This window comes from Colletotrichum chrysophilum (assembly GCF_026319265.1).
Source record: "Colletotrichum chrysophilum strain AFK26 chromosome Unknown scaffold_23, whole genome shotgun sequence".
In the NCBI taxonomy this organism is placed as follows: Eukaryota; Fungi; Ascomycota; class Sordariomycetes; order Glomerellales; family Glomerellaceae; genus Colletotrichum; species Colletotrichum chrysophilum.
In genome coordinates, this window is record NW_026517310.1 from 241,766 (window position 1) to 254,300 (window position 12,535).

General features: G+C 56.8%; 3 protein-coding genes across 3 annotated transcripts; all 3 read left to right on the plus strand.

Annotated features, from left to right (window-relative positions):
• Window positions 1–2,437: 2,437 nt before the first annotated feature.
• Window positions 2,438–3,682, plus strand: COL26b_003988 (uncharacterized protein; the record flags this gene model as incomplete). Its single annotated transcript, XM_053176873.1, has 1 exon — window positions 2,438–3,682. One exon carries the CDS (start codon window positions 2,438–2,440, stop codon window positions 3,680–3,682), a length of 1,245 nt encoding a protein of 414 aa, XP_053039195.1.
• Window positions 3,683–5,717: 2,035 nt separating this feature from the next.
• COL26b_003989 (uncharacterized protein) lies at window positions 5,718–6,715 on the plus strand (the record flags this gene model as incomplete). The annotated part of the gene is made up of 5 exons (XM_053176874.1): window positions 5,718–5,872; window positions 5,957–5,984; window positions 6,035–6,071; window positions 6,122–6,189; window positions 6,236–6,715. The coding sequence occupies 5 exons, from the start codon at window positions 5,718–5,720 to the stop codon at window positions 6,713–6,715; spliced, it is 768 nt and encodes a 255-aa protein (XP_053039196.1).
• A 2,680-nt stretch (window positions 6,716–9,395) lies between these two features.
• COL26b_003990 (uncharacterized protein) lies at window positions 9,396–11,517 on the plus strand (the record flags this gene model as incomplete). Its single annotated transcript, XM_053176875.1, has 2 exons — window positions 9,396–9,983; window positions 10,036–11,517. 2 exons carry the CDS (start codon window positions 9,396–9,398, stop codon window positions 11,515–11,517), a joined length of 2,070 nt encoding a protein of 689 aa, XP_053039197.1.
• Between the last annotated feature and the right edge of the window lie 1,018 nt (window positions 11,518–12,535).

Sequence of the window (12,535 nt, forward strand, 5' to 3'; positions counted from 1 at the left end):
ACCTCGTGAACGGGCCGCCCAGAGAGGGAAGAAGACGCAGCAGTACAAGTGATTGTGTAGGCACGGCTTGGTACTGTGAGGTAAACTTCCAACGTGGGCCAGACCCGGAAAGACAAGATGGACGGGTGCGAGGAGGGAAAGGCGCAAAAAGTGAGGTAAGAGAGGTACACCGTACCAAAGCCTCACTTTGCGATGAGCAAGGTCGTCGGGTGGGAAAGGGAATGGCATGGGGGGGCGGAATGGGAATGGAAACACGCCCCTAGGGCAGTTGGCAGTGGGAAGAACACCATGTTTCGCCAGTCGGCAAGGGGAAAAGACCAGTCGTCAGGTGTCAAGATGAACGACGGACGACCAGTCATGCAGGGCAGGCTGCGAGGAACCGACCGACCAACCGACGATGAGCTTGCCGCGGCAGGCAGGAAGAACCCAACAGTCAACAACACTGTGGGAACTTGGAAGGCGAGGTGTGTATTGCGCGCGCGCGTGTGCTGCAGCAGGTGCGGTCGTTGTGCCGGATGGATGCGGCGATATCAATTGGGACGGGACGGAGCGGCAGAGACAGTGAGCGAGCTTGACAGTGAGAAGAGAAAGGCGGCGCTACGCAAGAGCAAGTGCAAGTACATGCGAGAGAGGGTGGTGCGTGCGGGAGGTAAGGCAGGGTGGTGTGTAGTAAATTTGGGTAAAGGGCCAAGAGGGTGCAACTTTCAATGAGCAGCAGCTGGAGGTAGGTAGGTACATGGGCAGGTACCTCGCTCGTCAAGCGGAAAGCCAGGTGCCCTGCAGCCGCGCTGTCCTGGGTTGGGTTGTGTGGTGGTTGAGGAGAAGGGGAGCCGAGCCGTGGGGAAAGGAACCTGGACGGGACGTGGAAGGAAAAGAAGGGGTCGTGGAATTTCCCATTGGCAAGACACAGGAAAGGGGAACCGCGTGCAGGGCAGTCGCCGGTCGAATGGGATGGCCAGGCGCAGGAAAAAAAGAGAAACATGGGTCCGGGCGCAGGTACAAGGCCGATGTACCTTTTCTTTGCCAGACAACAACAGATGGACATCCAATCAAAGAAAGCCAGTCCAGTCGGTGCAACGCTCAGAGCCCAGCAGAGGGTGGGTCCTGCGCGTCTGACGTTGAACCACGTCCGGCTTCCATATCCGGCATAGCGTCCCAGATAACCGCGCCTGCTGCAGGGTTGTGCAATGTAAACCATGCCGGCCCAGAGGAGGGGCAGCACATGGGCCAGATCTCTCTCCACTGGGGGTTGCATACCGTACGTAGTCGTACTAATAGGCGGGCAGGCAGCGAAGATGAAGATGTTGGGCGCGGTTGCCTCTCTACCTCTATGGACCATGCAGAGAGAACTAATTCGAAAATTACGATTCAGCTGAGATGACAAGCCAAGCAGATGCATCCGATGTTCCGTCTCTCTCTCCTCAAGTCTCACCCCCCCTCCGCAGGTGCTCGTCACACAGATGCTGGCGCCACGAACACAGAGCTAGACATGTTGCAGAATCTGCAACACGCCACAAGAAAAAAAAGAACGTGCATAATCCTTTCTTTACTCCCTACAAAACATGCTCTGCGAACACAACGGACACAAACGCCAATTCGTTTATCTAGCTGGCTGAGGACAGCATGGCGGAGCTGGACGATCGACGCAGAAAAGACATGCGCATAAACAGCCGAAATGGCCTCGACCCTGTAGCCCCTTCGGACACGAGATAGACGCTGCAATCTCTCTTGCGAGATCTCGCGAGAAACACAATAACTCAACACATAAATGATGGTTCCAATGCCACGCAATTCTCGCCCCTCAAACACTGCCCAGCAAGTTTCATATTCCATTTCCCGCACCCGCAGATTGATGTGCATGGTGGTACTGTAGCCAGCGCCCGGTGCCAATCAAGTGGAAACACTAGGCGGCCCCGGCACAACCGCCGCCTCGACCCCCCATCCAAAGTTTTTTCTGGAATTTCGACGGGGGACGATCGACGCTAATGCAAAACCTGGTGTGGCTCAGTCCCGCCTGTCAGCCACAACTCTAAAACGGCGCTTTTTCGGTATTGCACTTGGGACGAGCCTCCTGACGCTAAGCCGCAGCCCCGCCGTTGTGTATTCGAACCTTTTGTCGGCATTCAGTGCATGCACCTAGAGTGCGAATTTTTGAGCCAAGTGAGACAGATAAAGAGCTGCGGGGGTTTTCAACGCAAATTTCCGCCCCCAGGGCCCTGTGCGTTGTACTCCCATCTGAAAATGAGCTTCAGTTCGGGTGCCGCACGGGCTCTTCCGGACAGGGCAGCTTCGAGCAGGGGCCCAAGGTGAGGTAATCCAATAAAACAAACGGTACGTCACTCCGAGGAAAAAAGAAACCCCCCACCTCGCGATCTTTGTCTCTGAACCACCGTAACCTCAAATTCCACCACCGCCGGTACACAGGTCAAACGCAGCCATGGACGGCACGCTTTTGGTAGGCGATATTGTCGAGAAGGCCACGAAACCCACGAAGCCCGTCGTTTTCGACGACTTTGACGCCACCCCGACCGGCTTCCCAGCACACAAGAAGCGCACGCGAGTGTCCGCGTTCAAGCAGCAGCGGCAGGGCAAGGACGTCTCGGGTGCTCAAGCTGCTACGAGCGCGCTGGCAGCGAACGCGAGTGAGGCGAAAAAGACAGAAGATGGCAGCTCTTCCAAACCCGAGTTCGAGACGGCCGAGCGACGGCGAATCGACCGCGAGAACCAACAGAAGCTGGACGACATGACACCAGAGGAGATTGCGAGAGAGAGGCGGGAGCTGTTAAGCTCGCTGGACCCGTCCCTCATTCAGCGACTTCTGGGCCGGGCAAATATCGATGAGCAACACGGCCCGAACCCCTTCGATCCGCCAGTCGCGAACGAGACCAAGGCCGAAAAGCCGTCCGCGCCCGCGCCTGAGATTAAAGTCGAAGACACCTCCGCGCCACCGAAGCCCAAGCCGGCGCCTCAGGCTGCCCCGACGGAAGCAAAAGAAAAGTCGGTGTCTGTAGATGAGAACAAGGCGCCGGCCGCGCCTCCCGCGGACCTCTTCCCCATGAACGATCAACCCGACAAGACGCACTTCCCGGCGGCGCCCGCTTTGCCCGACTTGGACCCATCCCATCCCGACTTCCTCCAGACACTTCATGAGAAGTTCTTTCCCAATCTACCTGCCGATCCGAGCAAGCTTGCCTGGATGGCTCCGATCCCAACCGCCGACAGCCCGGCCGACCGCGAGTCGCCATACTATCCAGGGCAGTCATCACTCCCGATTGCGAACCTTCGCTTCGACTTCCGCGGTGGTCTGATCCCGCCCCGTTTGAGCAGATCGATTCCCGTATCCAAAGGGCTACACCACCACGGGCTGGCACCAGAGGCAGCGGGATACACTATCGAGGAGCTGTCCATCTATGCTCGCAGTGCCGTTCCAGCTCAGCGCTGCATCGCCTTCCAGACTCTGGGTCGTATTCTCTACAGACTCGGCAAGGGCGAATGGGGCACCGGAGAAGAAGACCAACTAGCCAGAGGTATATGGAGCAGCGTTCAAGAGGGCAGGATACTGGAGAGTCTTGCCGAGGCGGCCATTGTGGAGGGTGGGCACAGGGGAAGTCGTGCTTATGCTACGGAGGCACTCTGGCTGTTTGAGAAGGGCGGTTGGAAGGAGCAGTGGTCAGGCCGATGATTGAAGCTTGCAAGAAAAGCGCCCTTGGGCAACCGGGCCGGCAAAGATACCATCATGAGAACATGATTCGCGAGGCTTCGCTGACTCGGTGACGGCAGAAACTTTGCATGTGTGACGTTCGAAAGGGTGGATACCGTTCTTTATGAAATGAACCTGTGGAGGATGCAGCGTGTTCGGTTTCTTACTTCAACGTCGGCCGACGCAGAGGAGATCCGGAGCTACAGCAATATTCCGCTTCTGCAACATGCGCCATTCACGATTGAGGCAACGTCTGCGAGAACGGCATCGTCAAGTGCGAGACTCGTTCCGCATATTGCGCTCAGCGGGCTCACATGGCGACAACGTGCTCAATCCGGGGTAGCGTCACTTGCAGCATCATGCGGAGGGCGGGCTCAGCTTCGCGGGACAAACCGGTCTGGGCTCTCCGATCCGCATGTCCAAGCAGGGAGTCAAGTATCCTGACTCTTTTATACGGCCCAACCCAGCTCGGTCTCGGGAACACCCAACGCCTGACGCCTTTGTCATGGCATCCTTTCTTGTGACACGTGCTGCGTCTCCACATTTCTCGATAAGCATGTGCTATGGTTACAGGGAGGCGTCGATATGCAAATCTGGAGTGTCTGTTGGTTCGATGCTTAGGTGCTACCACTGGGGCAATTTAGGTCTATAGAGGAGCCGTCCGACCAATGTGAATTTACCCATATTGTACCTTGTTATGACGTCCAGCAACATCAGAAGAACTCTCCCGGAACTTGGCGAGTATTTAACCCAAACGTGTCCACGAAGGGAAAAGATAGGTCGGCTTGGGTTTCCAAGGACTTGAGACGGCAGAAATGTAAGGCGACAAAACCACGATTACAAGACCAGAGTACGATTGTAACGCCTTGCCGGTATCGGGCAGCTGATCCAGTAAAAGGTTACGCTTGACCAGCTTTACAGCTCACTAACGACGAGCCTAATGTCGTGCAGGGCCGTCTCAGCCTCGACGATTCAAACGCGCGCCGCTGGAACCTTCGTCGTAACCTGTCGACATCGTCTCCATCGAACCGTCCCTTTGGGCCCAAGGCAGGGCTTTCTGACTCTCAACAAGGCAAAAACTCACGGGGGAGGGACAAACGCCCGTATGGGAGAACGGGCACGCTTGGCCTGATTCGGCCAGGCGAGGCTGTTTCCCAAGACCCTGCGCAAGGCCATCGGTGTTCCGTTCCCCGGATGCTTTGGAGCGGATGACCCGGGACCTCGTCTTCTCTTCTTGCGTGACTGAACTTTGATACACCTGTCAGCCAGTCTCGAGTGGCTCGCAACCACCAGGGCTTTCGCAAGAAAAGTCTGGGATGCTCCTGACGCCAGACAAGGTCCGTCCGTAGATAAAGTTTGTGTTTGTTCCAGAACCTCTCAACTTTGACTCGGTGGGACCACTCACGGATCTTGCAGCATGAGACGATGCTTTCGTGTCTAAACTACAGCCGTTGCCGTCGGAGCCAATCACGGCTCGGGTGGATTTCCCAACAACCCCTTGGTCCAGCCGTTTCTGAGCTTCAGACGTAGTGCCAGGATCTGGACAAACACAAAGAGAGGGCGGGGCTAGTGCGACGGTCTGGATTTCGAAGGGGGGGCAGCACAGATTCAGGACGTCGGGGTGATGGTCTGCACTTCGCCGAATCGCAAGTCGAGGTCGTCGTCTTACTCGTGTCGTGCCCAAACTGCTGCTCACCCCCTTCGCGGCATGGCTGCTACTTGCGAAACCTCATGCCGAGATATCATGTCAAAGACCCCTTCCCCCATCCCCCGCCTGATCTAGTACACGATTGTCTTCTCTCGGCTGTAGTTTCAACACCCTTTCTTTTAATCCCACCGGGCCCCGCAATCTTGACATCGGGAGCAACCGATCGTCGTCCTTCTTTTAACCCGCGTCGCCACATTTTGTTTCGATGGATGCCATTGCTTGAGGACTCGACCGTTGATGTGATACACGATCATCCCCGCGGAAGAGGAGAAGAAGACGTCCCGTCATGGAACCGGACTGAGCCCAGTGATGAGCAGTTCCTCCAGTGGTCCGATCGGAGCGGCGCCGCCGCCTCCCGGGGAGACGCCCGACTTTGCGAACCCGCGAGACATCTTTCACACGCTGCATACCGTCTACATGGCCATCATCCAGGTCGTTGTCGTCGTGTTCTTTGCGATACGGGTGTATGTGAAGCTGTCAGCCCATGGAAGGTTTAGACTGGAGGACTGTAGGTGTGCCGGCCGAGGCTGCTTGATGTTGGCTAACAGAGTCGCAGGGAGCTGTCTGCTTGGATGGGTGAGCTTGGAACGATTCACCGCTGCATACGCATAGCACTGACTCGATAGTTCTTTACTGTGTTGCTCAACGGTACCGTGTTCTTCAGTAAGTGAGGCAGCTACCCCGCGACACCTTTATGTGGCTGACCAAGACAGAGCTTCGGCACGGAGAAGGATATCACATTTGGGAGATCACCGAGGCCAACTTCCTAGAGCTGCAAAAGGTAAGGCGACTTGCAGAGGGAACAGCGCCAGTGCTGACTTCACCAGTGGCTCTACATCAGCTCCCTCCTGTACACCCCGGCCGCCTTCTTCACCAAGGTGGCCATCCTGCTCTTGGTTGTGCGAGTCTTCTCCGTCGACCTGTTCGTCGCTCGGACACTGCACGCTCTGCTGATCTTCTTCCTCATTTGCTACTTCCCGGCCCAAGTCGCTAAGACACTGGTCTGCATCCCCATCAACGCCTTCTGGGATCCGACAACACGGAATTTCAAGTGCATCAACCAGACAAAGCTGTTCATATACGACACCACGCTGGGCATCGTATCCGATCTCGCCATCCTGCTGATCCCCGTGATCCTGACGTGGACCCTGCGTGTTTCTCTGCTGAAAAAGGTCAAAATCGTAGGACTGTTGGGAGCTGGCGGCGTCGCGGTAGGCATCACCGCCTATCGGATGTACCTCGTGCTCAAGTTCGAAGACACGACAGATCCAACCGTCGACTTTGTCCCGCTCGACTGGACCGTGTAAGTTGGGCCCGTCCACACAATGGGACGCATTGCTGACAACCAGCAGCACCGGAGAGCTCGCCATCGGGCTGATATGCGCGTGCTTTCCCTCCATCAACTACCTCCTCGAGCAACGGTCCCTCCGTAGGATATCGCCCAACACACCGCGGTCGACGTCGTCGTGGTGGAGGAACACTTCGAAAAAGTACATTGACACGTTTTCGTCTTGCTGCTCAAGGTTCACGGGCGGGAGCACGCGGAACAGGACGTGGGTGCGGAGCACCAACGCCACGAGCAGGGACAGGCTGGCCTCTACGCCGAACTGGACGCCGAACATGAGCCCGGAGACAGAGAGAAGCGAGCCGCGGCGAGAGGACTACGACATTGAGCTTGCGGTGCTCTCACGGCGACCGACGCACAACTTTGATTCGCCGGGCCCGTCAAGGGGTCCGGAGGGCGGTGATGAGGGCTGGCTGGGTCCGCTGCCGATGTTGAGGCCGTTGCCGGATGTTGGGCGGGAGTGCCCGAGTAGGTGACGAGGCGGATCTTGGTATTTACTTTCAAGAATTTCGGACAATGGCATGCCGAGCTCACGCTGAAGCATTCATCGCCATGGTCCAAGACGTATCAGCCATAGACACCGATACGACCCCTGCAATCCGTGAGGTTCAATGAAACTTTAGAGTAAGTCACCCTAAGTCACCCTGGACAAAATACGGCCGCCGTCATTGATGAGCTGACACCAAGCAGATGCAGTCAATGCTAATGGTCCGCCTCACATTCGCCAATCTGGTATCTGTTGTGCTGGAATCAGTGGAAGGAAACCCTGTGTGAAGCACAGAAGGCGCGCCTTAATTTCCGTCCTTGTCATGCGGAGACGCAGCGCAAGGGCCGAATCCACGCGGTTCATGCGGCGACGGCAGAGGTCCTGTCCCTGTCGCGGACGGAGGCTGTGGCTGATTCGAGGAGGTGTCAGTGCCGTGCCCGCGTTGCAGCAACCTTAGCCTTGCAATTACGGCAACGGGTTCCGGTGCCGGTGGTGAGGTTTTGGGAGAATCGTGGGAAGGCCATGCTGTGGTTGTTGGCCAGCTAGACCGAGAGCCGTCACCTGTTTTAAAAAGATGACAATATCAACGAGGAGACGAAACACAGCAAGCCAATGGACTTGGTGAAGAAGCGATGAATAAGACACGTACAGAATCCAGGCGGGACGAGGCAACGATTGGGTCTAAGCAGCCATCCCACTAAAAAGCACTGGACCCTTCCCTCCTCCAGAGGACCAGAGGTCTTTGAATGCCGGCGCCGTAAGCGGGTGGGAACATGTGATTGGCCCAGAAGCTCTCGCGGCGCCTGGAGGGAGCAGCCGAGACTAGGGCCACGCCTTGCGCGCTGGAAATCCCATGGAACAAGGCCGGGCCCGGGAGTTGTGGGCCACCTCACTTAGGGAGGTCACCTTTGGGCTGAAATGGTGGTCCAGTCACCACCCTCAGTGGATGCGGCCGGCGGACGGTGCTGTGGCTTTCAGCACTGGCATTGACTCTAACATGTACCTTTCAGCAGAGCTGAAGGACACCTGACACCACGTCAGCAAACCGCCCTCCATACGACGTCTTGGGAGGAGCTAAATATGATTATCGTATAAATAACTCTCTGTTTGGACCGTCCAGTGACCAGTCAGCTACACATGTACCGAGTTATGAGCGTGTGCAATGGGGCCAGATTGCCCTCAAGCATCTTGGACAGTGGTACTTGCATTGGCAGACAACAGACCATCTCACACCCCCAAGCCAACCACGGCCAGCAGCACCTCAAGCAACGGGCCGGTAGGTACTTTCCACTGAATCCCCAGTGACAAGGTACCTGGCAAGTGCTCGGGCAAAAAAAGAAAGAAAAAAACACAGAGGTGAGGCGACCGGGGTGTGCCAGCAAGCAGCCAGCAATCCAATCCAGCCAGTGCCAGTGCCCATGGCGAACCCGCGAAGGCGACGGAAGTAGAAAAAAAATATTCACAAAATCCCACTTCGCCTTTCCTACCCTTCTCTTTTTCCCTTTCCCTTCTCCAGCCCACACAACAACACGCACCGTTGCACGCCAATCCCCCCTCAGGGTGCTTCTCTCCCCATTCCCCTTCTCCTCCCCTCGCGTTCTTCCCATTTTTCTTCGTTGGGTTCTCGTCGCTCAATCCGTCAATCGGTCATCGCCCAGCCTAGCTGTCCAGTCGTCGAATCCCCGTCGTCTGCCTCCTCGCCCATCGCCCGTGTGTCTCTGCACATCTCGATCATCCCCGGACGAATCAAGATTGCTCCGTCAGCTCATTCGCTGCTCAGTCACACGCCATCTCGTCGACAAGCCTTCAAGACTTTTTCGACGCCAGCTTTGTCTATCAAATCCCGACGTTAGATCAGAAAACATCGCCCGTCTCGTTTCGTTCGCTCGCCGACGATTCCATCACAACAAGCTTCCTTGCACACGAGCATAGCCGGAACATCCATTGATATTCCGTGTCCCCTGTTCGACCTACAAGCAACTTTCACCAAGCTCCATCTGCCTTTGTCCGCCCATCCCGACGACATCGACATCGACATCGACGACGACGACCTCAGGTCTCACCCCCGATTGAAGAAGAATCAAATCCCACCCAAGAACGTCCAAATACTCCGACAGACATCTGCTCTAGATACACACTGTGACTTTGACTAGTTATGGCGTCCTCATCATTGCAGTTTGCCTACCGAACCCAGAAGGGCATCGGCCTGTTTGATGCTGCCCCGGCCTACCAGCCGCTCTCTGGATTCGTCAAGCCCGAAGGGAACCTCCGGTGTTGTGGATACTCGCCCTGCGGCCGATACTTTGCCTGGGCGAGCCCCGAAGTTGTCACTGTTGTCGACGCCTCCACTGGCCAGCAGGTCCTCGCCCTCCCCATCCTCAACGTCTACGAGCTTGGCTTCTCTCCTCTCGGCACCTTCCTCATCACCTGGGAGCGACCCGCCAAGGACGAGAATGGAGACGCGACCAAGAACCTGAAGGTCTGGCGCACCGTCGAGGAGGGTGTTGCTGGTGCCGACAAGCTGCCCCTGGGCAAGTACGTCCAGAAGTCTCAAGGAGGCTGGAACCTTCAGTACACGGCCGACGAGAAGTACTGTGCCCGTCTCGTCACCAACGAAGTCCAGTTCTACGAGAGCCACGATCTCGGCACCGTCTGGAACAAGCTGAGAGCCGAGGGCGTTGCCGACTTTGCTCTGGCGCCCGGCCGCTCCTACGCCGTTGCAGTCTTCATTCCCGAGCGCAAGGTACGTTTACACGCCAAGTCAACATGCCAATGCAATTGCTAACTTTGTCCAGGGACAACCTGCTGCCGTCAAGGTCTTCAACGTTCCCCAGTTCAACGCCCCCATCTCCCAGAAGACCTTCTTCAAGGGCGACAAGGTCCAGCTGAAGTGGAACCAGCTGGGCACCGGCATCCTCGTGCTAGCCCAGACCGACGTCGACAAGTCCAACAAGAGTTACTACGGCGAGACCACGCTGTACCTGCTCAGCGTCAACGGCTCCTTTGACGCCCGTGTCAGCCTCGACAAGGAGGGCCCCATCCACGACGTTTCCTGGTCCCCGAACTCGAAGGAGTTCGGTGTCGTCTACGGATACATGCCCGCGAAGACCACCATCTTCAACCACCGAGCCGTCGCGACTCACTCGTTCCCCCTTGGGCCCCGCAACACCATCATCTTCTCGCCCACTGGTCGGTTCGCTTTGGTTGCTGGCTTCGGTAATCTGGCTGGCCAGATTGACATCTACGACCTCGAGAAGGATTTCCGCAAGCTCTACACCATCGAGGGCGGAAACCCCAGCGTGTGCACGTGGAGCCCGGACAGCCGTTACATCATGACGGCCACCACCTCTCCCCGTCTCCGTGTCGACAACGGCGTCAAGCTCTGGCACGTCAGCGGTGCCCTCATGTACAACGAGGATATGGTCGAGTTGTACAACGTTCTCTGGAGACCCCAGGCGCTTGACAAGGTGGCCGGTGGCGACCCCATGAACCCCATCCCCGCCCCGCACGCGTCCGCGGCCACGTATCTCGGCTCTGTCAAGACGCCCAGCAAGCCTGCGGGAGCCTACCGCCCCCCTGGTGCCCGTGGCCTCGCTACCCCCCTCCACTTCAAGCGTGAGGACGAGGGAGGTGCCGCTCACGTCAGCATGAACAACGGTTCGGCGCCCATTGGACCTAACGGATTTGGCCGCCCCCGTCGCGGTGTGCCCGGCGCGGAGTTTTCTGTTCCCGGAGCGGCGCCCAAGATCCCGGGAGCTGAGACCGCCGAAGGCGATGAGAATTTGTCCAAGGCGGCGCTCAAGAACAAGAAGAAGCGCAACAACAAGAAGAAGGAGGGCGAGGCCAACCCCGAGGGTCAGAACGGCGGCGGAGCTTCCCTTGCCCCGCCCCCGCGCGACTTTGGAAGATCCGGCCACGAGGGTCGCAGCCCCGAGCGCCGTGGCGGCGGCGGCGGCGGTAACAACCACCGTCACCGCAGCCACTCTCGCAACCCGGGTGCGCCTCGTAACAGGAGCAACACCCACCGTGGCCAGAACGGCGCGCCCCAGGCGCCCAACAACGCACAGCAGGCCGCGGCGGCCAACGACGCCGGCGCTGACGGCCAGAACCCCAACGCGAAGAAGATTCGCAGCTTGCAGAAGAAGGTGCGTGCCATCGAGGACCTCGAGATGAGACTGGCTGGAGGCGAGAAGCTTGAGGACACCCAGATGAAGAAGATTGGCACCAAGACCTCTGTGCTCAAGGAGCTGGAGGGTCTCGAGAAGGAGGGCCGCTAAATTTCAGAGGACGGCCTGAAGTTAGAAAAGGGAAAAATCTAGGAGGCATCATTTTGCTACCTGGATCCCACTAAATCGTTTTACTGGGTATGGATCATGCGTAGAGGATCAACAAATGCAATTGCATGGCGCGAACGCGCCCACACTTTAAATGGCTTACGATGTGTGATACTTCTCTTGATTTGTGTGCAGGTGCTTGATGGTCTTGAACAATGTACGTGATGCGCAGGTTTTGACAAAGGGACGTCGTAAAGGTTGCAGACATGCAGCGATGAATTCTGACCAAGACCTCACCCACTACAATTTGTTCGTGTAACCACTGGAGAGATTACTTGATAACCAAAGCCAGCAGCCTTAGAATGCCCTTTTAAATAAGGAATCACACGAACCAGGCTGCGGGTTACAATGAAGGTAGGACGGTTGAGCCCAACGCATTGAGAGTAAACGTAGGATAGTCTGGAGAATCTGGGGCGTGGGGTTTGACTAAGCTCTCAGCTGATGCGGTGAGGTCTTCTATGACCAAGAAGGCGAAATGGCTCAAAAGATGCTTGTTCAACCTCTGCTAGACTACAGAGCAGCTGCTACCAACTTCTCTCGATAATCCTATTCTTCCCGGATTTCTGAACTTCTCTGCAGCATCCTTCTCCCCGCACTAACATGCGGAATAGGTCACTGCAGGCTAAGACATGCAAGACCACATCCCCGCCTCGCCGCAATGCAAGGGCGGCAGAGAAGCGTATCGCCACGGATGTCATTGGCTAGTGTCCCTCGGGTTGACCGGGGATTGGGAGTGCATGGCATGAGGCGGCGAGGCCTTTCCCGAAGCTGTCTGGCGTGATTTCCTATTTTGGAGGTGATTCTCGTTTTGGAGTCTCGTGAAAGCAGCCGGCAAAGTTGAAGATTCATTCAGGCAGTAATGGGACTGAATGGCGAGTGATGAAATAAAGGAGAAGAAAGATTTGAATACCCTTTTGTTTGCTTCGTATGGTTTTTAAGAGGGAGCGTAAGGAGAAGTAGC